This window comes from Notolabrus celidotus, chromosome 7 (assembly GCF_009762535.1).
Source record: "Notolabrus celidotus isolate fNotCel1 chromosome 7, fNotCel1.pri, whole genome shotgun sequence".
Taxonomy (NCBI): Eukaryota; Metazoa; Chordata; class Actinopteri; order Labriformes; family Labridae; genus Notolabrus; species Notolabrus celidotus.
Window position 1 is genome coordinate 11502759 of NC_048278.1, and position 27742 is coordinate 11530500.

Below are 27742 nucleotides of genomic sequence, written 5' to 3' on the forward strand. Positions count from 1 at the left end.
ATGTGTCTTTCAGCCGCTAGAGGGCGACAACATCCTGTCCACGCCTCGAGCCCTCGGAAGTTGAGAGAGCGTGCGCCCAACACAACAAAAACAATGAAGGCGATAATTCAGAGGGTCACCAAAGCCACCGTGACAGGTAAGCGGCTGTGTAAACTTAGCGAGACTGCTTTTCTTTGACACCTCTATTAAGTCGTTACACCGAGGCTGACAGCTTCAGGTTTCATTCATTAACGGCGCTGACCATGCAGTTTAGCTAACATAGCAGGGTTAGCTGTAGCACTCTCAGGCGTGTCTCTGAATGGAGCCCAAACAGAACTCTGCTCACTGTTTAACCCAGCTTGGAGGAGACATGCTGGGTTCGCAGATCATGTGTATCCCCTGATTGCTATTGAGTTCCAGCCCTCGCTGTTGACTGATTTCATTCAGTTTGTCCCCTGTCAATTTGAGCTCTTTACCTCTGAGTTACTCTGTTACTGGAACACTAACTTTTCATCTGTTTCCTATTTCTTCTGCAGTGGGAGAAGAACAAGTGAGCGCAATAGGACGAGGACTGTGTGTGCTTCTGGGTATATCAGTGGAAGACACACAGAAGGATGCTGACTACTTGTGAGTGTGTGTGTAGGAGGGATCCTCGCTGCATTTGAACATATAGTCAGAGAAGTACATTGTGTTGCGTTCACGACCACGCTGACAAATCTGAATTTACCCACGTAGTACTTTAAGCTTTTTTCAAGAGTGAGGTTTTGTTAATGCTTGTGACATAATTTCAGGAAGGAATGCTATAAATAGTGTCCCCATTTCATAATTTGTCTCCCAGAGAGCACTCAAAAGTTTATTTTTAACTTTGAAAATATCAAGTTAAGGTCATTTTACTATTTTTAGACTTCTTTTATTCTGTGTGACAAACTGATGTGGCTTCATTGTAGATCAGGGGCATCATACTCATTTCAGTTCAGGGGCCATATACAGCCCATGTTGATCTGAAGTGGGCCGGACCAGTAAGATCATAACATAATAACCTATAAATAATGACAACTCTACATTTTTCTCTTTGTTTTAGAGCAAAAAAGTACAAGTACATTCTGAAAATGTTCACTTTTAATGTACTATATTTTTTACAAAAACAGCTGTTGTATTTTTTGCCATGATGAGTCTCAAAGTGGTGCTGAATATTTTACTCTTTAAGCACTGACACCTGCTGTGAACACACCAAACACACAGGTTTCCCATTCACCTGACACACAGTGTAATGTTTACTGCAAAAGAACAGAGATTATAATAATGAAGAAGGTAAAGTTGACTATTATAGACCCCTCAACTCCAGCATGAACAGTTTGCTTGCTGGACAGTGTTGTATGTAGGGGTGTAGTGCTAGTGTTAGTAGTTAGTGGATCATCTTCTTATGCCTATTTGTTGTTCTTTTGTATTTATAGCTGATGTTATTGTTATTATTTTTAATTCTAGGTCTTATTCTTATGCCTTGTACAAAGAGAGCACAGTTTACCTAAGTCAAATTCCTTGTGTGTTCAAGCATACCTGGCCAATAAAGCTGATTCTGATTCTGATTCTGAAAAGTCTTTATGAATCTGAACCGGATTATGCAAACGGAAAGTAATCTATTTTCTCACTTTGAGAACAAAAGTCCAGAAAATAAAGCGCAGTTCAGGTGTGCTCCGTCAGCACTATGATTGTCCCTTAGAGGACAAATTTGAAATAGTAGTTACTTTTATTAAAAAATTGCAGTTAATGTCTTCTCTGTAATTTTTTCACCTTGCAAAATTCGTTCCGCGGGCCGGATGGAACCTCTAGCGGGCTGGTTTTGGCCCACAGGCCGCATGTTTGACACCCTTGGTGTAGATTGTGGGGCAAATGCACCTGATCAAAGACTGTCACCTACAACTACCTGTTCATACCTCTGATGTTATTCCAAGAGTACAGAACTTTGCACAAATGATCCCCACAGAGATAAAAGCATGGGAATTACAGGCATCACATTGCACTCCTCAAAGCCACCACACGTTTGCTTCGTTCTGTTCTATTGTTTGTTACAAAAATATTAAGTAGGGATTGTGACTCACCATGTAAATTCAAAGTCACACAATACCCCATAAAAACTAGCTGATTCATCCTCACTCATTGAGGCTGTAGTTATTAGATCAGTGGTCTTGATCTGCAAGAGAAGCTGACTGTGTTTGATGATTGAGTCTGAGGGAAGCAATGAATATGCTATTTATCTAGATGTTCTAAAAGTGAGTACCTTCAAAAGGCCCATCTCTGTGGGATTCCTTTAAGTTATGTTGTCAGACCCAAAGAATAACATTTAGGGCTTGTTTTAGGCAAAAATACGCACTTGTGGACACATAGGGTGCACTGGATTTGCTTGAAGATATCAATATACTGAAGCTCTACTAAAACTTTTTGTGCTTTTAAGTGATTTCAACCCTAAAACAGGGCCCAACAGGATTACCCTTTACATATGTATCAGGCAAACTTCTCAGCAGCACCCATTCCAAATGCTAACATCAGAGTTGTCTTATGTTTGAGATGTTTAAGTGAAAAGTATATCGATTGATGTTCAATACTCAAAAGTTTGATTGTTAACAAAAGAGTGTCCAGAACAAAAGGAGATTTGAATTCAAATATTGAACACGGTTTAATGAGAACAATAAATGACCGGCACAGATATTAAGTATACTTGATTTGTAGTTTAAGGGTTAAACAATCACAGCAATATTGCATAAGCACACAACTATAATATCACTCTGCAACAATACAGACACGCTAAGCTACTGTCGTGATGGATCAGACATCTCAGTTATGTTCTCTTTCATGCCCTGCCATGAGTAGCAGCTTGTACTTGCCTTTAAAACTTGTGTTATGCCTCAAAAATGTGAAACTCCACTGGCGTAAACATACAAAAGTTCCGTGTGGTCCCTTTTAGCTTAAGGCAATAACTCCTCTGCCAATACAGACCAGAGTGATTGACACTTTTTTGGTGCTCTTTAATAACGATTTTCCTCGTGTATTTTCAGAGTACGGAAGATCCTGAACCTGCGTCTGTTTGAGGACGAGAACGGGCGAGCGTGGAGTAAAAGTGTCATGGATAGAGACTTTGAGGTGCTGTGTGTGAGCCAGTTCACACTGCAGTGCATACTGAAAGGCAACAAGCCAGATTTCCACTCAGCCATGCCTGCAGAGTTGGCCCAGTCCTTTTACAACAGCATCCTGGAGAACATGAGGAGTTCCTACAAGCCAGAGCTCATTAAAGGTGGGTGAACTGATGACATAACGCTTTTTACTGTCTCCCTTTACAGTTCTACAGAGTGTATTTCTGCTGCTGTTGGGCCTTTGAAGAGAGCTTATAAAACATCACATTTCTACTGTTGTGTGAGGAGGACTGCCCTATAAAAGAACTACTGAAATCACCTGTCTGAAAGACTCTGATTTGGTCCTCTTTATGTAAGTTTTATCCCTGCATCTAAGCATTTAAGCCGCGTTGACGTACACAGAGGAGAGCTGCATGGCAGGTAGTAAAATTTACAAGCTGGATCTCACAATTACTTTCCAGTGTGCATCGTTCACAAGGTGTTTAGTGGAAGCCAAATTATGAAAAGGTGTCATTTTCTCCAAAACAAAGCTGGTATTGTGTTGCTAGTGGTTTCCCACTTCAATTGAAAGTCAAAGAACTTTGCAAAATTAGATGTAGTGCAACTGTTTCTTTGTAAATTAACACATTACTCAAAGTAGATTAGGACATATTCACTGATTAAAAACTCCCACTCTTTACATTGCTCCTTTTATTGTAACTTTAATAAACAGTTTCATATTTGAAATGTTTGTTTACACACACTATTGTTCACTGGACTCAGAATGGGCTGCCAGCTGAGCTGCTTCTTACTTCTTTTTTTTTGGAGGGTAGGAGTCCTTCATATTGATTAGCCTTAAAGTTTTTTTAGTGGATGCTAAATTATCCACACCTATAGTTTTTTTTTTGACCGCAGGAACTTAACCCTGGAACTAGGGACTTTTCCCCTGAGCTACGTGCGTTTCCACTGGAGGAACCAGGGTCTAAATTTAGTTAAGGTGTATTTAATCTCCCCCAGGAAAAGTGCCTGCTTGGGGGGTAGTACTTTTCAAAGATCCTGGGACTTTCAGGGGGCAGGGCCTGCAATGTTGAACGTTTCTGATTGGTAGATTAACCACAGTGTTTTTATTCCACCCGCCGTCCACAGCTTGTAACAGTAGTCTTCTCTAAGCCCGCTCGAATGTGTCTCTCCAGGTGTTATGGTTTTAAAAGTGACCCTGTAAACTGGAAACCTTCAGCTGAACGTGTCTGTGTTTGCGGACTTTCCACAGTGGTTGAAACACAGAAGGAGTTCCTGGGAGGTGCATTTCAACCAAGAGTTGTCTACTTTTCTTCAAAACGAGCAGACTTAGTAATTAAACTGGTAACAGACCACGTCTCTCTGTCACTTTTTGGCAGGGATTTGAGGGTTGTGAACTGAGCTACTGATCAGATCAGTTGAAATTTTTTCTAAGATATTCATATACATGTTAGTGCCATCCCTAGCTCTATTGAAAAGCCGGAATGTGTTGCTCATACCTGGTAGTATAATGGATTTTGTAGAACCGTTAGAGCACAAAATAATTTGAAGGTTCAGTGTGAAGATTGTGGGGTTCAAAACAAGAGGCCAGTTCAGTGAAGTCCCAGGAGATCGGTGAACAACATGGTTAAAGAACACTAGTTTGTTTACAGTTCTGTGTTTTCCAGCTCATTAAAAACTGAAATATCGAGGGTCACCGTTAAAGCCACTCACTTATACATTTGGATCAGCGCCCGGTCCCCCTGCTATTTAACTGCCTGTATTCATAAGGTCGTGGCTGTTAAGGGGGTGGTAGTTATTGGTGCTATGATGCCATGGTGGTGACGGTGGCAGTGAATCAGGTCAGCCCACCGGGGAGCAGGTGCGGAGAACACCTTGTCCCAGCAAGGGAGGCATAAGGTTCCCTAATTAGTCCCCCCCTCCAGAGAGGAAATATGATGACGCAGCTATTTTTCAGCGCGGCCCAAGGCTTCATTGTGCAGATGGTGTCATTAATCTAGAGGACCCAGAGGAAGAAAGGAGAGCATTTAAGTTAAAACTTCCTGTCCTCCTACAGTCCCTTCATCTTTTGTCCCCAATGCCTTAAGGCTCCACGTTATCCTACATTCATATGAAACATCAGCTGTCAATGCCAAACATAATCCCCTTGAGTTCACTGTCAGTTCAAATGAAGATGTTGATGTGTTGTATGGATGAAACTTCAGTTTTTCTTGGTCTTGAAATCTGGTGAGGTGGTCTTTCTTTTGAGACTTTCTAAAGTCTCTGTTTTGTCTTGTGTTCATAGACGGGAAGTTTGGGGCCTACATGCAGGTCCACATTCAAAACGACGGACCTGTCACCATCGAACTGTCATCACCTACTGGTCCCACTGACCCCAAACTGGTAAGTTATGGAGCATGAAGGTTTGGACAAAACAGTCTTTACTAATTATCAACTTGCTTCCTTTTTACTGAAGTTTTCAGCTTTCCCGGTAAAGAACGTGAACCCAAACAAGGAACTTTACTGCGGTTTGTCACTACACACAGAGATCGATGTGTGCTGCTCCAAACAAAGAGAACAAGTAACACTGAACTACTTTGTAATATTGGGCAGAGTTTAAGACAATAGTGCAATAAAAGAAGAGTTAAAGGTAAAAACATTAAGGTAAAATGTTGGTAATAAGAGGCTTCTTAATGCACATGAGGAAATGTTGTACACACCCAGTGCACAGATCTGTGTTTGACAATGATATGATTTGGAAGATAAGAGGATTCATCCATATAATAAGAAAAGGTAATACAAGTTAAAGGGACAGTACGTTGAACCTGGGGTATCAAGTGTTTTTTTAACAGCTAGTAAACTGCTTTGTTCTTTTAGGGAAAGTGTCAATGCTGCTGTCCCGTGTAGGAAAGTCTTGTAAAGTACACATTTCTTCTTCATGGAATTTTTCTGTGAGGATATGAGTTAAATAATAATCTCTATTTTACAGAGAGTAACACCAATATGCATTTATATTGGAAATGCAAAATGTACTTCAGTTCTCATTTAAACAAAAGTAGCTGCATCTATATATCTCTTTGAAATTCAAGTGTGAGGTGCTATTTAACTTTGTAAGGAGTAAATTCACTGCTACTTTTTAACCATTAGGGGTCAATGTTTACTCTTCTGTCACTCTCCTGTTCAAGCAACACAAGACTGCTTTTTAACTTAGGTTAGACAAATGAATTATACATAAGCAACATTTCTAAATTCTGGTCGTACTTTTTCTACCACTTCCTGTCCTCCCCTCTTTATTGTTTCATCAAATTTGATCTCAACTGTTCTTCATGCAAATTCTGATATTCATATTTAATAGTTGGATAAACATGAAAATATGTTGAATAAAATAGTCAAATATGTATAATTATAGATATGTTAGGATTCAGATCTATATGGTTTTGCACATTTTATATTTAAAAACTCACAATGACATCATATGTTTAACATTTAAAAGTAATGAGGAAGTCATGTCTGCAAAGAGAAGTTAGAAATGTGCAACTACGTCAACAGTGTTTTTCAGGCTGTGAAAAAACAGAACTCAAAAATGGAAAAGTACAGCTCATAAAGCAGTTCTCAGAACTACAATAAATATTAAATCATGTAGTGTATTATGTAAGTATGCATCTATTATGGACCCTAAAGTCAGACTACTCAGTTTTTTAAACAGTCTATGGACCAAAAGACAAGTGTTGCTCAAAAGTTGCTGTTACTTCCCTCCAACTGTTTCTCGTGGCAACATTGAACTCTGTAGTATTTCACAGCTACAACACTGATACTCATCGGCATTTGTCATTCATCAATACCAATGTTTCTGTAATACGTTTTATTACATGGCTGTGTGAAGAACTTGATTCTGATTTGTCTTTACGTAGCAACAGTTCGTAGTAACAGTTTGCTAGTTCTTGATAACAGACCATTGTTAGGAATGCAGCTGTAATCCCAGCTGGTTTTATGGTGTCATTCTATTTCTCTATGACAACCAGCTCACTGTACATTATCTAAAACTTAACCTGCCTTTAATTTCTCCCTGTCAGACTTTTTTTTGTGATACATTTTTTATTATTATTATTAAATATGTAAATTTTTTTACAACAAAGAGATCCACAACCAAAATTACCAAAGTTTACATAAACAACAATAAGAAAAGTACAGGAGAGAGGGATCATGTTCATTAGTGATGTCAGAGGGGGGATAAGAAAATAGAGACCAAAAGAAAGAGGCAAACAGGAATTAAAGTATGTAGGATCACCATAGAATGAATAACAAACATAGGTAGGCAAAAGAAAATTAGAAATAAAAACAACAAGGAATTGTTCACTTTCCATTTTTCTATAACTGTTCTGAAATTTTCCAACAATGTTATTTTGTATGGTCATTTTTAGTTTTTTTGCAAGGTGCTGAAAAAAAATGTGCAGTGGTTTTATTTGAGTTACAACACACCTTTAATAATGAAAAAAGATAACTTTGTTTACAAAGAAATATAAGTGAAAAAATATATATTGCAACTCTTCATATCTGAGAATTGAAATAAAAAAATAGCTATTTAAATTTTGAGTTCAATCCAGTTTTCTTGTAATTTGTTAGAGAACCCTGAGTGAATCGTGAGTGATTCGTATCGTGAACCAAAAATCGGGATTCCAATTGAATCGTGGGTTGAGTGTATATCCTTCCATCCCTACTGCCCTCTTATGTCTCAGCCCCATGGATCATGTATTGAAGATAAAATACAAAGTACTACTAGGGGTAGTAAATGTTGTATTAGAAGTTTAAACACACAGACTGTAATCATCAAGTTCTTACAAAAAGCGACGTCTGCCAGTGGCACGTCTTCTCTAACCTTGTGTGATTCAGTGGCCCAGTCTGCTGTACAGCATGTTACATCAGCCCTAATGCATGAGCTTCAGGGAGCTCACCCCCAACAATGCCAGGCCTACTCCCAGCATGCCCATCCTATCCTCTGATCACTTCAGTGTATGTTCTGCCCCAAACCACATATCTTCCTTTAATCTGACTTTATTTCATTTGGAATTTGTTCTATGATCAGAAAGAGTTTATGGTCATGCCTTTGCAGTTTGCAAAGCAGTAATCTGAGGAATGCTTGGAGGTATCTTCCTCTGCGTTCTTTCACAAATGTTTCCTTGTACTCAAGGAATAAATGATTAGATTTTGGATGTCAGAGGTCAAAGTCACTCTGACTACATGTCTGTCCCATTCTTCTGAAAATGACTTATCACCAACCCCTTCAGGGAATATTATTTCTCCTTATTTATCTTGATTTGATTATGTGTCCAAGAAAAACAACACCATCTGTTATCAGTTAGCGGACAGTTTCTCCTTGCTCTGTCCCTCTTGTTAAAGATTGTGCTGCAACCTCTCTGTCTAATGTAGGCCTGCGATTGCTCTTTAAATATTTCCTTCACTCAAATATATCCTCTGTCTCAATAACGGTGACAGCTACATAGTAATAACGTCTTGATGTAGGTCAACTGGACATTTTCTGGTTGGCACAGGCTCACAACCACAACTCAAGGTGGTTACTCTAGTAATCAACGGTCATTTTGTTCAGCCGGGGCCACAACATGCAGCTCAGTCTGTTTTGTGTCAACTGTTTTAACCATGTGGAGCGTACCACCCTGCTAGCTGCTCGTATAATAGTTGAGCTCAGTCTATGGTAACTTTGATATCTGTGAGGCACTGCCTGTGACCTATTCACCTGGATTTGCACAGCTCGCCTCCACTGGTCATTTGTTGTCTCATATTGAGATGTCTTAAACAAGAATCCTTGGCTTTTTACTTTTTTACTCTTTTTATTTCCTAAATTGAGCTCTTACTGTTCTATTATTGTTTTTTATTTATTGTTATATTTTTGTATGATTATATTGTATTTTAAGAATTTTACAGCACTTTGGTCAACTGAGGTTGTTTTAAATATGCTTTATAAATAAAGCTTGACTTGACTTGACAGCAAACGGATGTGAGGAACACTCGTACGACGTGTATTTATTTTTTAAAGTTTGACGTTTTTGACATGTACTGCAGCCAGCCACTAGGAGGAGCAGTTTTTGTGGCGGCCTCACTTTGAGCCGAGCAAGATGACGTCCATTTTTATATACAGTCTATGGTGTCAATAGAGAAATTAGCTACGTAGACCCAATGCTGTTTTTTGAACCAGGCTGTAAACATGTTTGTTACAGCTGCAAAGATCGTCTTTTTTGAATTGGTGTTTGTGGTTTCCGGTGTTTCTGCAGCCAGCCTCAAGCGGAAGCTCAAAGAACTGCAGTTTTTAACGCTTTCGCATGGGCTTCATATTTCTGTAAATGCATGATTATGACCCCATGAGAGAGCTGTTTTGAAGAGGCGCCCTCAGCCTGATTCATGTCACTTACATAGCTAGCATTTGCTTGCTTCTTTGAGTGCCATCCTCTAAGTTAAACACCTCATATTGTACCTATGCATTTTTTACACTGTGCATAGGATGCTGCTGACTTTTAGTTGGAAAAAAGGTATTAAAATTGAGTCTTGTTCATTTATGTGGGTATATAAGTTGGTTTGTGTGTATTTCTCTAGATAAGCCGCTATTTGTAAACAGTTGTTTATTTAATAGCCAAATGAGCAAGCAGTATAAAAGAAGCTTGAGGAGTCGGTAAGTAATGGATATTACTCTATAAAAACTAAAGACGGACACTTTGCAGCCTCTCAGACGCAGACATACACCTCCCTCAGCCTCTAACTGCAGCTATTTGAAAAGACTTCATACATCCATCTGCTTGAGTCACTTCTGGTCACTTCCATGGATCCTTTCCAACGTCCTTATGCTTTGGCTGAGGGCCGGCTTTGGCTGCTCTCCCCTTGGTGGGTTTGGCTCGCTTGTCCAAAGGGAGGGATATTAAGCGGCCCTCAGAATTTTAATCTTGTCTGTTTGGGATGTTTTGCTCTGGAGGCCGAGGAGCCGAAGCCAAGGCTGAACATGAGGGATAAAGGGCCGGCCAATGGGCTGAGCTTGGCGCAGCGGAGAAATGAAGCAACAGCCAACAGACACTGTCCCTTTCTTTCCATGAATCAGGGATTTAGTCCACTGCAGGGTCAAGCGGCCAGCAAACAATGGTGTTATCCAGAGCAAAGAAACTCACCCCTGTGTGGATGTTTTCTGTGGGGGTGAATGGCAGAGCGGTTGTGGGTTTTTCTGTTTGTTCACCTGACTGTTTGAGCGTGTTGGAGTGAGCACTGAGCTGAAACCAACAAACACAGAAATGATGTAATGTGGATCACGTTAGGTCAGATTTTTATCAGGCTTCAGGTCAAGGTTTGAGTCTGATTTGAGTTTGAAAACTTTGTTCTTAAAAAAAGAGAAATGATTACTCATGGTTTAAAATTACAATTCATTTGTTTCAATGCTCGGATTCTCTGGTTTCATCCACTCGTTTTATCCTCAACAAAGACACTTAGCCTGGTTTGACACAACAGCAAGTAAATGGGTTCAAATGGGAATAACACAGCATTTTTGTGCTCTTTGAATAATGTAATGTGTTACGCAATGCTTTGGATTTTTTAAGATGACATTTTGTTCATAAATATTTACCCAGCAGTCATAAAATTTTCAGCATCTGTGTTTACAGGCCCTCTTCAGATAAGTGGTAGCATACCTACTTTATCATAACCGCTGCGGCATTTTATGGACTGTGAAAGGAAGAAAAGAAGTGGATTTGATTGGAGCAGTGACTGAGTTGTGCTGAGTGGCACTGGGAAGAGCTATTTTGGAGTGCCAGAGTCTGTGCATGCAGTCACAACAATCGACTCATTGAAGTGATCATATGACAGCCCAGAATAGCTCCAAATGAGGAGGGAACAGAAGTGGTTCTGTATCCACAAAGACCATTTTGATGCGGAGCTCTGGCCTGCAGCGCTGATGTGTTTCTTCCTCTGTGTTAAGTAACACTACTTGTCATCCATACAGGGATGTTTTTACTGAACAGACTGTTAAGATTATGATCTGCTAGTCATGATGCAGCATGTTCATAGTGTACTCTTCAGCCCACTGAGCTGACTGATAAGATTCCAGTTTCAGTTCAGCCAGAGTTCAGCCAAAAATTGAATTTTTCATACATTTTACAAGAAAACCCATCGTTAGGAAAGAACAGAGACTCGCACGCTAAAAATGTCACACCCTTGGTATTATTTGATATTTAAAAACCCCTCAAAGTTGCTTTCAAGTCATAAATATTTTTTAAAACATGAAATATTCATGAGCTGGAAGTTAACAATTAAAGTTAGGAGGAAGAATTTCTGAGGTATGATTTATTCAGTTTTTAACTCTCAAAGACTCAACTCAGTGTGATGCTGCAGCATGGTGTCAGTGTGATGATGTTGGTTTAAGTCCTGTCCAATTCAAGTCCTAAGCCCTTGTTGTACAGTGGTCCAGCAATAATGCTGTGGACAGAGGTGTACTGTGTTGTACTTGCTTTGCTCTTTTCACTCACTAAACACAGCCATCATTTTGCACAAAGAGGGTGAACGGTTCTTATAACAACAAAGTCTGAATCTGGTGGGACTGAAGTGTTTATCATCCGCATTGACTTTCCATTTTAAGTAGTTCAAAAAAGGTTCCTCCCTTCGTAGTCTGTTACAGGTAAAGACAGTGTTGTAGTCGAGTCTAGAGATAGACCGATATAGTTTTTTTCAGAGCCGATACCGATGCCGATTATTAGTAGTCAAGGAGGCCGATAACCGATATTTGGAGCCGATATTCATTTGTAGTAAAAGGGAAAATATTGGCATCAAAATTTGGAATAATACAAACACTTAACTTTGTTTAAATGCCTTTAAGCACCTGTTTATTAAACAGATTTTCAGATTTGCAACATATTGAAGTTTTTTTAATCTTAGACAATAGACATCTTTGTTTTAAAATTCTAACACAAAGTGCAGGGAGCTCCCAGGCTCAGCAGCATATCTTATAAAGTTCAATGAAAACGTAAACACATAGATAGCTCCCTAAAGTTTTCTACAGTAAATAAACTTTTCCAAAATGTCAATATAACTGAAATGTTAATCTTTCACTTATCTTTGTTTTATGGGGATATTTCAGTGTTTTTGGAGTGGGGTTGTATGAGTTTTAAATCGCTGGTAGTTGTATGGGCCACAAAGGATGCTGCTCAGCTTGGCCCCTGCAATGAGGAACTGCAGGAGAAATGGAACACAAGCTAGGCTACAGTTTCTGCAGACGGGGTCATTTCTGCCACGTGATTTAGTGAATTTTGAGCCAAATTAACCCAGTATTAAATTTGTTCTCTTTTCGGCCGTCAGATTTTTAAAAAAGGCCGATGCCAATATGCGTCAAAATGCCAAATATCGGCGCCGATCATCGGTCTAACCCTAGTCGAGTCACCAAACCTCAAGTCAGAGTTGAGTCTCGAGTCCGAGTCCAGTCTGAGTCACCAGAGAAAGAGTCCTCATTGTGTGAGTCTGAGTTAATTTTAATTAACCAAACAACTTAGGCCCAATGGTTTAGTTAATTTAGTCGCTAATATTACCGTTATGCTAACACCGTAAAATGATGAACGGTCTCAACAAACTTTAGCATGTCTCTTACTCTTCAGAAATACTTAATTTCAGAATCAGAATCGTAAATACTTTATTTATCACAGGGGGGCAATTTGGGCATTACAGAGCTCTTATTACAATATTTAAGAAAGTTAGATATTAATAGAAGAAGGAATAAAATAAGATATAAATACAAATAAAATAAAATAAACGTCAAATAAAAATAGAGTAAAATGAAATAATAATGAAGTATATACAGAAGCGCAGAATAGTTAGTTAGCTACGTACAGAAGCGCTGGGAATGAAGGCGATATATACAAGGATGTTAAAGTGGCTGGGATATTGCACAGTGTATTGCACGATTACTTTTGGGTTCATCCTGTACAGATGTCTTTTTTGAGCTTGTCTCTTTCCTTTCCTTGGTGGGTTTCTTAGATATCCAACATGTTGCTCTGCTCTCGCTGCATATACTGTGAAATCTTTGAAAGAAAAATGCACGGCTGATAGCGTCTTTTTAAATCCTGGCAGACGGACTAAAACACTGCATAAAGAATAATGTATAATAAGAAGGTTGGTTATGCAGTGAGAATATTTGGGATATCTAGGGGGCAGATTCTAGATTAGATGCCATGCTTGTTGTTCAGCTCCTACATATCTGAGATGTAAGTGACTTTTTAATATTTTGACATCTAAATTAAAATCATGTCCGTGTTTTTTAGGCACCCAAAGGCTGTACAAGGTTTCCAGAGTAACATATTGAGGGTTGACTTTGTACTTAATCAACAGTCAGGTGAAACTCAGTGTAAGAGTTGAGTAACAAGGAGCAGAATCTTGTAATCCACCAATGATCATGAACAACGATGATCTCTGTTTGAAGTAACAATTTTGCATTAAGTTCCAAAGTTTATATCACATTACAAGACAACATTTAAAACTAATGGAAGTGTTCATCAGGCGATCAACAATGTGGTAGGAAGTTAAGCTCTGCCCTGACACACTTTGTTTTCCTGTCCCTTTAAAGTTTTTTCTGCATGTTTGTGTCTGTGGTCAGACAAACATCCTGTGTGAGGGGAGGAACAGACCACTATACAACTGTGAACTACATTACCGCAACACTGCCTACCTCTCTTGTGGAACAATCTGCCTACCTATTTATTTTTGTTAAATCTTGCAGAATGGAATTCTTATTTAATTGAACATTTCATTTCAAGGTGAAATTAAAACATTTAGCCTGCTTATTTTTCATATCCACAGGGATGGATACTATGAGGGTGAGGCCACACGATGCTGAGCTCACACACTCAACTCTCATATCTATCAATCAATCAATCAATCAATCAATCAATCAATCAATCAATCAATCGATCGATCAATCTTTATTTGTATAGCACCAAATCACAACAAACGTTATCTCAAGACACTTTTAGAAACAGAGCAGGTCTAGACCACTCTGTCAAATTATGAACAGAGACCCAACACCAACAACACCTTAATCCACCATGAGCATTGCACATCGCAGTATTTAGCTAGATACAGCGGCGAGGAAAAACTTTATTTTAACAGGCAGAAACCTCAAGCAGGAACAGACTCATGTTAGACAGCCATCTGCCTCGACCAAGTTGGGTCTGGAAAGAGGGATAAAGGAGAATAAGAGATAGAGGGAGTGGTGATAGTGATGAGACGAGTAGTAGTAGCTGTTGCCGCTGGAGTCCGCATGTCTGTATCAGCTGGAGTCTTGGACGTCAGCAGCAGCAGGATGCCTACGGCAGCTCAGAGGAACCTACGAGACAAGGGAGCTCAGGGACTCCATGAAGGTCTTTGGTTAGTACCTTTTATGGGACAGGGAGAGTTAAAGTAAGTGATGGGAGGTTGGAGGGAAGGGGGTGAGATAGGATCCCAGTGTGTCAGTGTGCCAGTTCCCCCGGCAGTCTAAGCCTATAGCAGCATAACTAGGAGCTGGTCCAAGCCTGTGCCAGCTCTAACTATAAGCTTTATCAAAAAGGAAAGTTTTAAGCCTACTCTTAAAAGTAGAGAGGGTGTCTGCCTACCAGACCCTGACTGGTATATGATTCCAAAGGAGAGAGGAATGATAAATGAAGGTTATACCTCCCATACTACTTTTAGAGACTTTAGGTACGACCTGCAGGCCTGCATGTTGGGAGCGTAGTGTTCTAGAGGGGTAATATGGCACTATGAGCTCTTTAAGATATGAAGGTGCCTGATCATGAAGAGTTTTGTCATATCAGCCCAAACAAGTCTTATATTTTACATGTAATGCATGTTTGAATTAATCTTTGGTCAAATGTGTTTGGCAAACATTACAGTCATAGTAAATGTCTGTCAAACTCTGCCACTCCGATTTAAGATGCTGGCTGTCTGTTGTATTGAAATATCTCTAAATCCCAGCCCAAGATAACCCTGCTGATGCTTACATAATCATCTAGAGATGCTTTTTCCTTCAACTCCACCATTCTCCTCCAGAGCCATACAAGATGGGCTAGTTTTTATTTGTTTTAATTATTAAAATCATCCCACTTCAGAATGACTTTGGAGGCTTTTCTTGACTGAAATAAATGTCATTATCAATAGTAACAGGACATTAAAGCCTTTCTTCTGTTCTCCTATACTAATAACTATTTAGGTTTTTGATATCAAAACAAGCCACGAAAGCAAATCGAGATACAGTATGTGTGTTGCATTTCAGAGGTATCATATCTGTGGCCAGTGTCAGATTGCTACTCGGTATTCAGGCAGAGTGTGGTAAGATAGCTTATAAAAGTCACAGCTGGGCTGTGTGTACAGACATGTTCCCTGGAAAACAAAAAGAGTTGCGAGAGACGAATTGTAACGGCAAGTTAGATGTAAGGTTGCAGTCTCGTGTCTGGATTCTATCTGTAACTCCTTTGTCTCTCAAAACTTTTTTCTAAATAATTGAAGACCTGTCCCACAGAAAAAAAAATGTATCAGCTGATTTTAACATACATGCACATGTTAAATTCACATGTAAGATTAAACAACATCCTATATCTTTCTGTTTCCTCAGCTGACGAAGCAAGAAAAGCAGCAGCAGAGGAAAGAGAAGACGCGCTCCAAAGGCCCCTCAGAATCGAGCAGGGAGAAAAGTGCCCCACGTTCCCGACAGGACCCCAACGCCAGCAGTGGAGCTGATGGTGACGTGTCATCAGAGAGGGAGCCCTAGGTAGGCACGGTGAGAGACCATTGGAGACGTTCACAAACACATACACCTACATATTATACATATTCAACTGCAAATATTGAAAAATCATGTCTTTATTGTGCTTTAGATCTTACTTAGCACCAAAAAAAGTTCAATTTTTGTGAGACCCTATCTTTATTGTTGACAGACACTTGCGGCCAAATTCCACCAGATCAGTGTCCGGTCCGTCTCTGATCCGTCACGGCACCGGACACGGATCTGATAGGTTTCTATTCTAGTCAATGTGTAAACTCCCACTGGATCTGCAGCGTTCCGGCTGCGTCTATGATCCGGCATGCCGGAACGCAACGGATCAGATATGCAAGACTTCTATTTTTGCTGGATGCCAGAGCACGATGCATCAATCACCACAGAGCAGATGGAGCGGGACAGTCAGGCACCAAAACAAAATTTAAACATCTGGTTATTTTTCAGAATAAAACACTCTGTTCACCAGATCGTTTTCTAACTTAACTACAACAACAAACAGTCATAATGAGCGGAGCCAGGCCTGAAGTCAACAGGTCAGAGGTTTTCAGAGGACCATAAAGACAACATGGATGGAGAGGATAATGCTTGATTCAGTGATTACTGCGGGAAAACCTTGGTCAAATGACTCCAGCTGTCCGGCGGTCCGGCTCCGTGTTGCGTTCTCAAAACCGGTGGGTGTTGACTGCTGGGAAAGCACGGAGCCGGTCCGCAGTGGATCGGAGACGGACCGGACACGGATCTGGTGGGAGTCCCGTGTTAGAAAACCAGTCTTGGCCTGACAGAGGAAACAAGCACTTTTAAAAGAAAGGAATCGACACAACTGCAATTTTACCTTGCAAACACAGAGGCTACTGATACGCTTTCTCACTCTCTCTGTTTGTTTGTGTCACTGGAGACACCCATCACAGTATTTTAGTATCACACACACACACACACACACACACACACACACACACACACACACACACACACACACACACACACACACACACACACACACACACAATTTTCTCTGTATATATTCATTATATCTTATTCTTATTAATCAGGATCAGAAATATATTTATTTATCCCAGGGAGGGAAATTAAGTCATTACAGAGCTCTTATAAACAGTGTGTAAGAAAGGTGATATATACAAGGGATATAAGGATATTGCACCGTGACATCATTATATCAGGCTACATGCATTTTAAAATGCAGTAGAAACATGATGGTTGTAAGGACAAAACTTAATCTGGCACCAGGAGTTGTTTGCATAATCCTGTCTGAATTGACCTCAACTAAAAGGCTTCATCATAACTTTCATAAGTGATATAGCCTTTAGGTTGTGCATATATTAACTATCAGGGTTCATTTTGTCACTAAAAATGTTTACTATAAGTATTCTTCTTAATGTTCACACTGAGCACCATTGTAAACAGTCATCTCACTGACAATGAATAGAAATATGGTGAATCTGTTTTACTGAGAAACTGACTCTGTTCAGAACGTCAGTCCAATTGAGGTTTGCCACAAGAGTGAAGTGAGTCAAAGCCTCACAGCCTCCATACATCTTTCGATTTGTCACTGACATTTTTTTCAGATGCATGTCAGTGACAAAACCACAACAACCACCTACCAGGGTGAGGTCCGGTTAATATTTGCCACTGTTGGCTGTGAAAGCTTGGTGTTGAAGCTTCAATTCATGCGAGTTGGGGATTTGTTAGAGCATATGTTTTTAGAGGTTTCACAGTTTCATCAGCTCCAGCTTCTTGTCTGTCAGAACTGCTTTTGTCAATATGTTATAGTGTTTGTTTTACAATGCATTTTAAGAATGTATTGCTGTTCATGTGTTATGACACAGCTGATTATGTTTCATTAACTCACTTAACATTTTAGGTAAGGCTGTACATATATTAGGAATATCAAGCATCAAGAAATGACATCACAGCACAATAAAATACTCACACAGGCACTGCAACCACACAGCTCTCCTGGTTAAAGACAGTTTGACTCTGAAACTTGCAGAAACCCTGAGAGACCAGAACACCTGAGAAAGAACAAGTCCTCTGAAAATGTACGGCTGTGCCATTTTGCAAGATCCCACTCTTGACTTTTCCATATTTTGTATTTTTAACATGTACTCCTGCCTCCAAAATATTTCCCCCACATTGATTATATCGTTGTAATGTGTCAAGAACAATGTGGCAGCTTTCAATGTGCAGCAGGAAGAAGAAAGAGACAGAGTGTTAACATTCTCCTCAGCATCTCTTGTTTTCTCCTCCTCCTGTCTGCCTTCTCTGTTTATTGTTGTTGACACTGCGGGGAAACTCGGCAACGCTCATGAGAGACAGACCTGTTTGTTTCTCATTCGGTGGTTCATATTGCAGAGACGAGGTGGGGGCGGGGGGGGAGCAGATGAGTGGAGCGGTCGAAGTTGCTCTTATTTGCCTTCAGTATTTGTTTACCGGTGCAAAAACAGAGAAGTTGTGGAAGAATAAAGATGGGGAGGCATTGAGTCAGCTCCCCGCGTGTCCCTTTTGCTCTCCCTGCTGAGGCTGCTGCTGGCTCCTGTGGCACCGCTCCTCTCCCTGTGTGAACTCTGAGGCAGGCACGCACGTTAATGGATACGCCGTCAAACAAGCACTAAAACTACACTCTAACGGCGGCCATAGTTCCTGTTTCGCTGCTGCACTTGGACACGTTTGTACATTGAGCGACACAAATAAAAGCATGTTTGACACCAGTTTTATCATCTAAAATTCAAACTGATGTTATTTTTGTCTCGTTTGGTACAGTTTTGTCTGTCCAACACACACACACACACACACACACACGCACACGCAAACATAACCCATCCCATGTGGGACCTTGTAAGCATGTTGTCCTATCTTGTCTTTCCTACAGCAGGGGGCCCTGTGCTGTAATCCTGAAATGCATGTTGGGTAAATATGTGCCCCAAGACATGTAGACTTCATCACCTCGTTACATAAGGTCTTTTTTGTCTGACAGAGAGCCAGAGCGAGGGAGATGGGAGGAAGAGGGGGAAATGAGAAAGACTAAGAAGCAGGGAAGAAAAATTCAGGGAAGTTGACAGAGTTATTTGCGTCTTCTTTTTTGTTGTTGTTATCTCTGGGTGTGCAGGAGAGGAGTGCACACACAGCAGCTTCCATGTTTTGAGAGGTGAAAGAGAGAAATTTGGATTGAGAGAGTTGTCAGACAAGGGGGCTTGCTCACTGCATATTTTAAAGAGAGAATTGGTGTTCCTGAGGTGAGCTTTTACATGACTTATGCATGAGCGCTGGTGTGCTGTCCCCAGAATGAGTCAGTCGTGGCAGTCCTCAATTATCCTCTCTTTTTTCATTCCCATCTATGATTTGATGAACAGCTAAATAATGTGCTTCCTTCTGCACATTTAACTACTTTTGGCAACTTCTAGTCCGTATTGTCAGTTTCTGTTGAATCTTTTTGTAAATCAACTATTAAAGAGCTGCCGGAGAGTGGATTTAACTTACATTTTTTATAGGGCTGCTCCTTTTTATTTTTAATACAGCCTACAGTTACTTTCTTTGTTTGGACAGCACTGCTGATCAACTCCTCCAATAATCTCAAATTTCCCTTTGCAAAGACAGAAGAAGGATTTTACATATAAGATCGGTCTGAAATGAATACTTCTACTAAAAAGATAAAACCTTGACTTGCTCTGCAGGCTGTAAAGAGATTAAAAAGATGAAGCACCTTCAGTTCTCACTCTGATACAGTTGGTGGCAGTGTGCACTTTTTTTACTCCAACAAAAATAGTCTCTGCGTGTTTAACTTCTCATCCAGATTGAAGTCGTTTTCCTTATTTTGCACGGTGAATGTGCACATTTTAAAATACTGTTTGTATTCCACTCTGCTCTGCTCTGTGAGAGTTCAATCCACCAGAAGAGAGACTCGAAGGTCTCTGCAACTAGGTGGAAATAATACGTGCACATGCGTGTATTGGCCAAAATGAGCAGGAAGATATTAACATACTGCATATTTATGAAAGTTCAAAGTTGTGCAGCCTTTCCTTCATTTCCATTCATGAGTATTTTTCAGTGATTAGTGGTTCAAATGGCAGTGTATGATCTGAAACATGCAACTCTTAGATATAGCACTGCAGTAAGTTATTAGCATGTTGTTTTGGTTTGCTGACCCATGACTTTCTCACACGAACAGGATGAAAGCAGGCTGAAAATTGAAGCAGCTTATAAGTTTGGTGACCAATTACTTGCTCCAGAAATAATGCTAATTACAGAAACTTTTTGTACTTGCTGCTGAATTAGTTTTGCTTTGAACGTGAAAGTAATGTACAAACATGATTTTTTCTCGTCTGCTTCTTTTTTTTCTCTAATTGTTTGATAAAAAAAACAAAACAGTTTCTTTTTTCCTTTTATTATGCTCAAAATGTGTCCCACTACATCAACACCCATTGTCATATGACTTGCAGCTTGTGGTGCTGAAATAAGAAAACATTAAGCCTATATTGCCATATAATGAACGGAGGAAAACAATGATGTATACTACTTTATATCTACTTTAGATACTGACTATTTGGGTTCTCAAGATCTCTCAGAAATCTTGGTGTAACTTTTGATCATGGAATGCTTTTTGACCAACACATTAAATCAATAACCCGTTCATGTTACTTCCACCTAAGAAACATTTCAAAAATTAAATCCATGGTTTCACACATGCAGTTAGAAATGCTGGTTCATGCTTATATTTCCTCACGGCTCGATTATTGCAATTCTCTTTTAATCAGCCTCAACAAATCCTCTCAACCGACTACAATTAATCCAAAACACTGCCTCAAGATTGTTAACCAGGTCCAGTAAAACAACCCACATCACCCCCATCCTATTCTCCTTACATTGGCTGCCAATCCAATTCAGAATACAGTTTAAGATCCTCATATTAACATATAAAGCTATCCATCGTCAAGCACCCTCATATATCTCCGACCTGCTCCATCCCCAGTAGGGGGATCCTCAGATCAGGGTTTGCTTCCTGTGCTTCATGTTAGGCTGAAAACTAAAGGTGACCGTGCCTTTGAGCTTGTGGCTCCAACTATGTGGAACAATCTTCCGCCCAAAATGTGCTGTGCTGTTTCCACCAAGACTTTTAAAAAAACATCTTAAGACTCATTTGTTTGTTATGGCTTTTAACCATCTTTCGTAATTTGTTGATATTTTGTCCGCTGTCAATATTATCTTATTTATTACACATTGAATTGTCTTGTCAATATTGATTCTCTGTGAAATGTGCTATTCTAAATGAAGTTTACTTACTTACTTACTTACTTACTTACATACTTTAGTTGTATTTAGCATTTAATACATTTAGGAACATTTTTCAAAACTATAAGAATTCAATTTGTAGCCCAGGCTTTGAAAATGAAACAGTGTAAGCACTTCACCGTTTGTCTGTTGCTATGACATTCCAATGCATACTTGATATTTCAGATATTTGTTTTTGTTGTTTTTTCAACCTATTTCCATTTACGTAGCTAACATGAGCAGCAGACTTCTCTGTCTCTCTTGTCCGTCACTGGGAAATTTGTTTAGCCTCTGTTCTGATATACTTGTGGAAGACTGACTTTGATTCGTGCTGTGCTGAGGGTCTGTGGGTCAAGTCACGATTATTTAGCTCCTCCTGATCGTTAACCCTATTCCTCCCGCCACAAAGAAGTCTGGATTTTTTGTGGTCTAACTGTCTTTCTTGGACAGAAACACATTTTCCAAATCAAAGGAGAACCCTCTTCTTGATGTTCTTCCAAACTTCACACCCCCAAAGCAATGCGTTCCTGTTGTGTTTTCCTTGCTGCAGCGGCGATCAGTAAATAGGAAGCGTGGCATTTGAGTGAACGTAATATAAAGAGACTAAAGCTTCACTTTACTGAAAACTAGAACAGCGATTAATGTTCAAAAGGGAAGCGGTGTTCATGGGATCAGCTTTTATTCAAAGTTTTGCAGTTTTCATTCTTGATAATCCAAATGTGAAGATCCAGCACCAATCCTTATGCTTCTGTTCTTTATTACAGATTTTACACCAGGGACATGCCGGTGGTCACACTTTCCTCAGGAAGACCTGAATTGTCAGTGACTCTCACCTGATCTTGGACTTTCCTCCTTCCTGTTTGGAAACCATTGGGACTCTCTCCACCTGCTGCAAAACACCATCACCTTGCTCGTGTCTTTGCGTTCTCCTTCAAAATCAGATCAGTTTAGCTTATTAACATACCCACTTTTCTTAGGTTGATGAACAGGGGTGCAAAGGAGGGGGGTGTAGGAGAAGTAGGATGGAAAGGATGTCTGCAGCACTACACTGTGTGGTTTCTGGGTTTTCTCACTATCTTTCCATGTTTGCACCTACATCTGGTTCTGTATCTGTCCGTCTTTTTCTTTCAGATCCCAGCCTCTCCCACTTAATCTCTGCTTAGAGACATGGCACTGACCATGAGGCGTCACTCAGCTTCAAGTCCTTGGCTTACAGCACAGGCACAAGAACATCAGGATAGGGATAATATAACAGCCTTGCAATAATTATTTATCAGTGCCACCTCATGAGTGGTATGGTAACATATATTGTCAGTTTTAAGGTTATTATACCTGAATAACTTGACTTTAAATGTCCAGATTAATACAAACTCATTCAATTCATTGTTTGCCCTTCAAACAAAATTTTGAAAAAAACAACAGCTTGGTAGAAAAGGTAGGAATGATTTCTATTTATTTTGCTATAAAGTAATACCAATAAAAAACATTAAAAGGGAAAGTTTCCTTTTTTTTTAAGTGGGTTTGTATGAGATACTTGTCAATAGTAACTGTATTACCCACAGGGGATTTCCGTCCGCTCTATCCCTTTGTCCAAAACTGGCATGGTAGGTGGGATAATCTGAATTCATCGCTTCCAGAACTGCGATAAAAAATGAACAGGCTATGGCAAAGTTTAGTGCTGTAAATTTTTAAATCGGGAGCACACATACACCAATATTACAGTTTGAGTCAGACTGTCTTAAAATGAACAACATGGTAAAATTGACACTGTCTGCAGCCATGATAGCCTAGCTTCTGTGTCCAGCTGGTTTTGCAACAGAGGGGCTAAGCTGACCCAGATCCCCTTCCACGTGTTTCCAATGCTAAGTCAAAGTCCGATAGGTTAACAGCTTATAATGGTACCTGCATATGTCAACATTAAATGGCATAGTCTTATATTCTTAGACTCAAAATGCTGTTCACAAAAAGTGGACATAGCTAACACTAATTCACATATTATGCAAACTACATTTCATAATTATGGCGGTCAACATCTTGCTTTTGATGGCAAGAAGTGGCCACATTAGTCATCTATCACTTCATCTAGGTGGAAGCAGCTTGCCCATTACATATAACCATGCCCTCTACATACTCTGCTTTATCCTCAATATATCTCTAAACAAGACAATCACTTACTAAATAAACATTGTGCTGAAGAAGAGAAGATTTGGAAGTAAGATCATGTACACGTCAGACAGAGTTAACTGAGATAAAAAATCAGCTGAGCGGTAGGCTCATTTGTAGATACACTTGATTGTGTGGCCTTTAAAAAAAATGTATTCGAAACCAGTGGAGTCGCTCAAGAATGCAGGTTCAAGGCGCTTCCACATCCAGTATTTGCTTCATTTTTAAAGCAACAGGCTTGGTGATTCTCATAGTAACTCTATGTTTTCAATGTAAAAGCAAAGCCATAAATTTGATGACATTGTCTCGCTGTGGTAGCTTCTCTGCCTGCTCACCTGTCAGTACATCTACTTAGAGATTTGGAGGATTGTAAAACGTGTGTGATTCTAAACTCAGTTGGACCTTCCCAGTCCTAAAAGATCAGCTGTATGTTGCTTTGTTTTTTTTTCTACCTGACTCACAGGGAGGAATAATGCCAAACACCTTGTGTCAGTCTGTTTTTACACTTTGGAGTGTCTACCCTTTGTTTAGTGACTACGAGTCAATTTGCTTCCATTACACGGAGAGGAGCTAGCTGTCATTGAGCGGATGAGTGGAGTTCAGCCTCATAAAATACACCTACTATTTATAAATGTTTTTGATTATTACACTGTCCTGCTGTCAGCTGACAGATCTGAATGTACATTTGGTTTCCATTTTATAAAAATGTCAATGGAAAAAAAGTGATTTTTTGTGTTTTTTTCTCCTCGTGATGTGAAAAACAGGGATGAATGTCCTTATTTCTCCTTCCCCACCTGAACCATCTATACTGTCCCAACTTTAGCTCTTTACCTCTTTTTTTTTTTTTAGTTCAGCAGGCTATTTCTGGCCAAACTTACTAAATCCCCAACCCTGTTTCTCTCTCTCTCTGTAATGCTGCTGATCCGAGGTTTCTCCACATTAAGAGGGAAAGGAGCCGCTGTAGCTCAGACTTGCTCTCGTAGAGGGAAGACATGACCCAAATATGTCTGCTAGCCTGCTAGCCTAAGTGCTGCTTCAAACTGGGGTAGAAGAACTGCAGCTCTCCTCTGCAATGACTGCATTGTGATCCCAATGCCAGACAGACTTTACAGTAAGAGAGGAGGATGAAGATTGTGGCTGGACTTGGATTATTGATGTGCTGTAGCAAACATCTCACAGGGCTGCAATCGATGGCAGCTGTAGTAACAAGGAGTGTTGAATAGGGCAGATGTTAAACGTTGGTCTTTGTCACCTGTGTATTTCATGCCAACATTGCTGTGTGTGTTGACATTCTAAGGTGCAGGGCAGGGCAGTGGGAGTGGGTGCAGTGACACTTGTACACGGGAAAGTGGGTTAAATTCCAGGCATTCTCTTACTTCTGAAGGTCTGGTTTGTCTTCTCTACAACAACTTATCTCACATCTTGTGTGTGTTTGTGAGAGCCCTTTGCCAAGCCCACTGGCTATGGAAAAACAATTTAACTGGATTTAATTTGTTGCCTGCCCCTCCCCTCTCCTCCTTCCTCTCCCCTCCACCCCCCCTTGGGTTTTTTTTTTTCTTTTGTTAGTGCCGCTGAGAGGTTGGGAATGCATCTTGTTTGGTAACTCCTTGCCCAGTCCAAGCTCCCTTTGCAAGTCAGACAGGCCAGGTTTTGGGGCGGCTTTCAGGCTTCCAGTCATGTGTGCATGGTCACTGGAGTGTGTTTACTATACTATGTGATGCTGAAAACAGTTCTTTGTTCATCTTTGTAGGGTAAGATGTAGTTGGAAACATAGAGCTGGATATTTTTTTTTCTCCAAGATATGTAAAACTACTCTCTGACACACCTTCCACTTTCTTCCTAATTCCTTATGTTTTGATCAGTCTATGCTCCATGCTGTAAAGGGTTAAAAAAGCACAGTGAAACCAGTTGCCTAGAGCCCTGACCACTTTTTCCATTCTTGCTGGAATGTTTCCAGTGCTATTTATATGAAACCTCAGGCCCGACAATCAAGAAACCGCCTCGGCCAGGATAAAGTTTTCTTCATTATCCTAAATGTCTGTTTGACTGAAGTCCTCACTCAGAAAATTAATCAGTGATGGCAGAGAAATCTGTGCCCTATCTCTTATGTGACAACACAGATTTGCTGCGACAGCATGTACAAAAAGGCACACGTGAAATCAATCCATATGACCTAACTACTATTGTATAACCAAGGAAAATACTACATGTAATCTGTCCCGGGCTGGATGAATAATTCACTGCAGTGACAGTTAAAGCTCTTATTCAATCCTGAACAGAAACAGAAACTGTGTTTTATTTGTGATCACAGGGAATGACATGAATTGGCCGAGATAGAAATATTTTAGAATGATTACAGGTTTTTTCTTTTTATTTGTTGAAGATGCAGTCAGCGAAGGCATCACTTTAGTGCTTGGCTGTTGCACACAGGGATTTTGCACGCTTGAATGAGTGAGCAGGACTAGCCAAAAGCAACCAGTTGTGCAGCGTTACAAACTTTGTATTATTATCCAGCAATATAGAGTGCAATTGCCTCCTAGCACAGGCTGCAGCATAACTGTATGTCAATAAAATACATTCCCAGAAGAGGGCAGTGAAAGACATGATTCACTATATTTTATTGAGCTTTTATAAAAACAAAATGATGTTGTTTGATTTAATTTAGAAGAGAAACCAAATCAAAACAAAACCAAATATCAATGAGCATCTGCTGCCAGATAAAGACAGAGGATATTTTATTGTGAAAGGTGAATTTTGCCTACAGAATATTACATTGATACATATTCATATATAATCCTGAAAAATCATCACTGTGGGTTAGTACATGAGCTTCAAGTGAATGTTCTGTGTAGTACTGAATTCAAAATAAGTATCTAAATTCATACAGTGAAAAATTGAGCATGGTAATGCAGTAAACTGACAGTGCATTTTTCTTCAGTGCAGGTATTTTATTCAAGGCAGAGGTGGACAGCTCTCTTATCATGTCACTGATACTATTCACTGATTGGAGAGTTACCTGGAGCTTTAAGGTTTCCCTGCCTTTCTCTGCAGCATATTACCTGCAACCAGTTTACCCTGTCTGCTGTCCTGTTGAGTGACTAACATCACACTGACTGGAATAATGTGTCCAGCTGCCAATTAACACAAAGTAATCTTTTTTGTACCAACACTGTAGACATGCCCTGATAATGTTAAGAATGTAAATAGTAGTAAAACATCAAACAAGTTACATTTGTAAGACCATACATCTATAGGGTCTATAGCTGGTAATACTAACTCCATAAGACCAAGCAATAAAGTGATGCAGCTTAGCTGGCAGTTAACTTGAAGTCTGACTGAACATTACAGGAAAACAGTGAAAGCATAGGGCAGAATGGGGACAGCATCAACATGAGGAACAAGCAAAAATGACATCACTTGGTGCACATGCTCAGCCAGACTCCATCAGTGAGACAGGAGACACAGTAAACGACTGTACTTTTTGCTCTATTCTTTTTGTTCTATTAGTTATTAGAACTAGTTTAAATAAGTTTCATAATTGTATTAACTTGGTTATCAAAGCACTTTGTAAATTCTCATTTTGAAGGTGCTATTCCTATATACTAATTATGTTTACTATTATTGATGTTATTTTAACAGCCAAGCTCAGCTTTATTTCGTAGATATCACTAAATAAACTAATAGATAATAGTACACTATTGATGCATGAATATGTCATGGTATTAATCCCTATTAAAAAAAGCTCCTGATGGTAGTCGTGATAGAAACATCAGTTCTGAGAGATTTTGAATGTCAACACTTCTCCCCTTTCTGCTGTCGTAACCCCGCCCACAAAAGATCGTTGTGCGCGTTCAATGCAAGTGGCAAACTCCGGTCTCAAACGATGAAGCCAATGCGGAAGTGCTATAAACTGCAATACATCGAAAATCCGCTTGAGGCTGGCTGCAGAAACACTGGAAACCACATAGATATGAATGGGAAAAAGACGATCTTTGCAGCATTAATAAACATGTTTACAGCCTGGTTCAAAAAACGGCTTGGCCCTATGAAGTTAATCTCTCTAATGGCACACACTGTACGGGGGGTGAATTTTTTTCTAACGTGACGGTTCAGAAGATATTAAGATTACGAGTTTTGCCCAAATAAGTACATGACTGACGTGACTCCCGGTTGGTAACACACAGCCATTGGCTAAGAGGCTCACACTACGTCACACTCTGCCTAGTTGAGTTCCGCAATACCAATATGGCTGCTGCCGTCGATTTGCTTCAGAACAGCTCTCAGGAACAGATGGGTGACGTCACGGATACTACGTCCATATTTTATACAGTCTGTGGTTCTATGATGAAGTAGTGGCTTCCCAGCCAATCTGGGTGACTTAATGGGGCCGTCACTCGACCAATCAGGATGGAGGGCTGGACAATAG

General features: G+C 39.9%; 1 protein-coding gene across 2 annotated transcripts; it reads left to right on the forward strand.

Annotated features, from left to right (window-relative positions):
- dtd1 (D-aminoacyl-tRNA deacylase 1) lies at window positions 1-22651 on the forward strand. Of its 2 annotated transcripts, none has more exons than XM_034688212.1 (6): window positions 1-136; window positions 516-606; window positions 3033-3268; window positions 5389-5486; window positions 15706-15870; window positions 21918-22651. In XM_034688212.1, the coding sequence occupies exons 1-5, from the start codon at window positions 1-3 to the stop codon at window positions 15859-15861; spliced, it is 717 nt and encodes a 238-aa protein (XP_034544103.1). In that variant the 3' UTR covers window positions 15862-15870; window positions 21918-22651. The 2 variants fall into 2 exon arrangements, with proteins under 2 accessions (XP_034544103.1, XP_034544104.1); XM_034688213.1 differs by having other exon boundaries at window positions 15706-15861.
- Window positions 22652-27742: the final 5091 nt, after the last annotated feature.

Excerpts from the sequence above, each read along its gene's own strand:
- dtd1 (XM_034688212.1), top strand. The coding sequence starts at position 1 with ATGTGTCTTTCAGCCGCTAGAGGGCGACAACATCCTGTCCACGCCTCG. Across the intron at positions 137-515 it reads CACCAAAGCCACCGTGACAG|TGGGAGAAGAACAAGTGAGC; the intron begins GTAAGCGGCTGT and ends TTTCTTCTGCAG. Across the intron at positions 3,269-5,388 it reads CAAGCCAGAGCTCATTAAAG|ACGGGAAGTTTGGGGCCTAC; the intron begins GTGGGTGAACTG and ends TTGTGTTCATAG.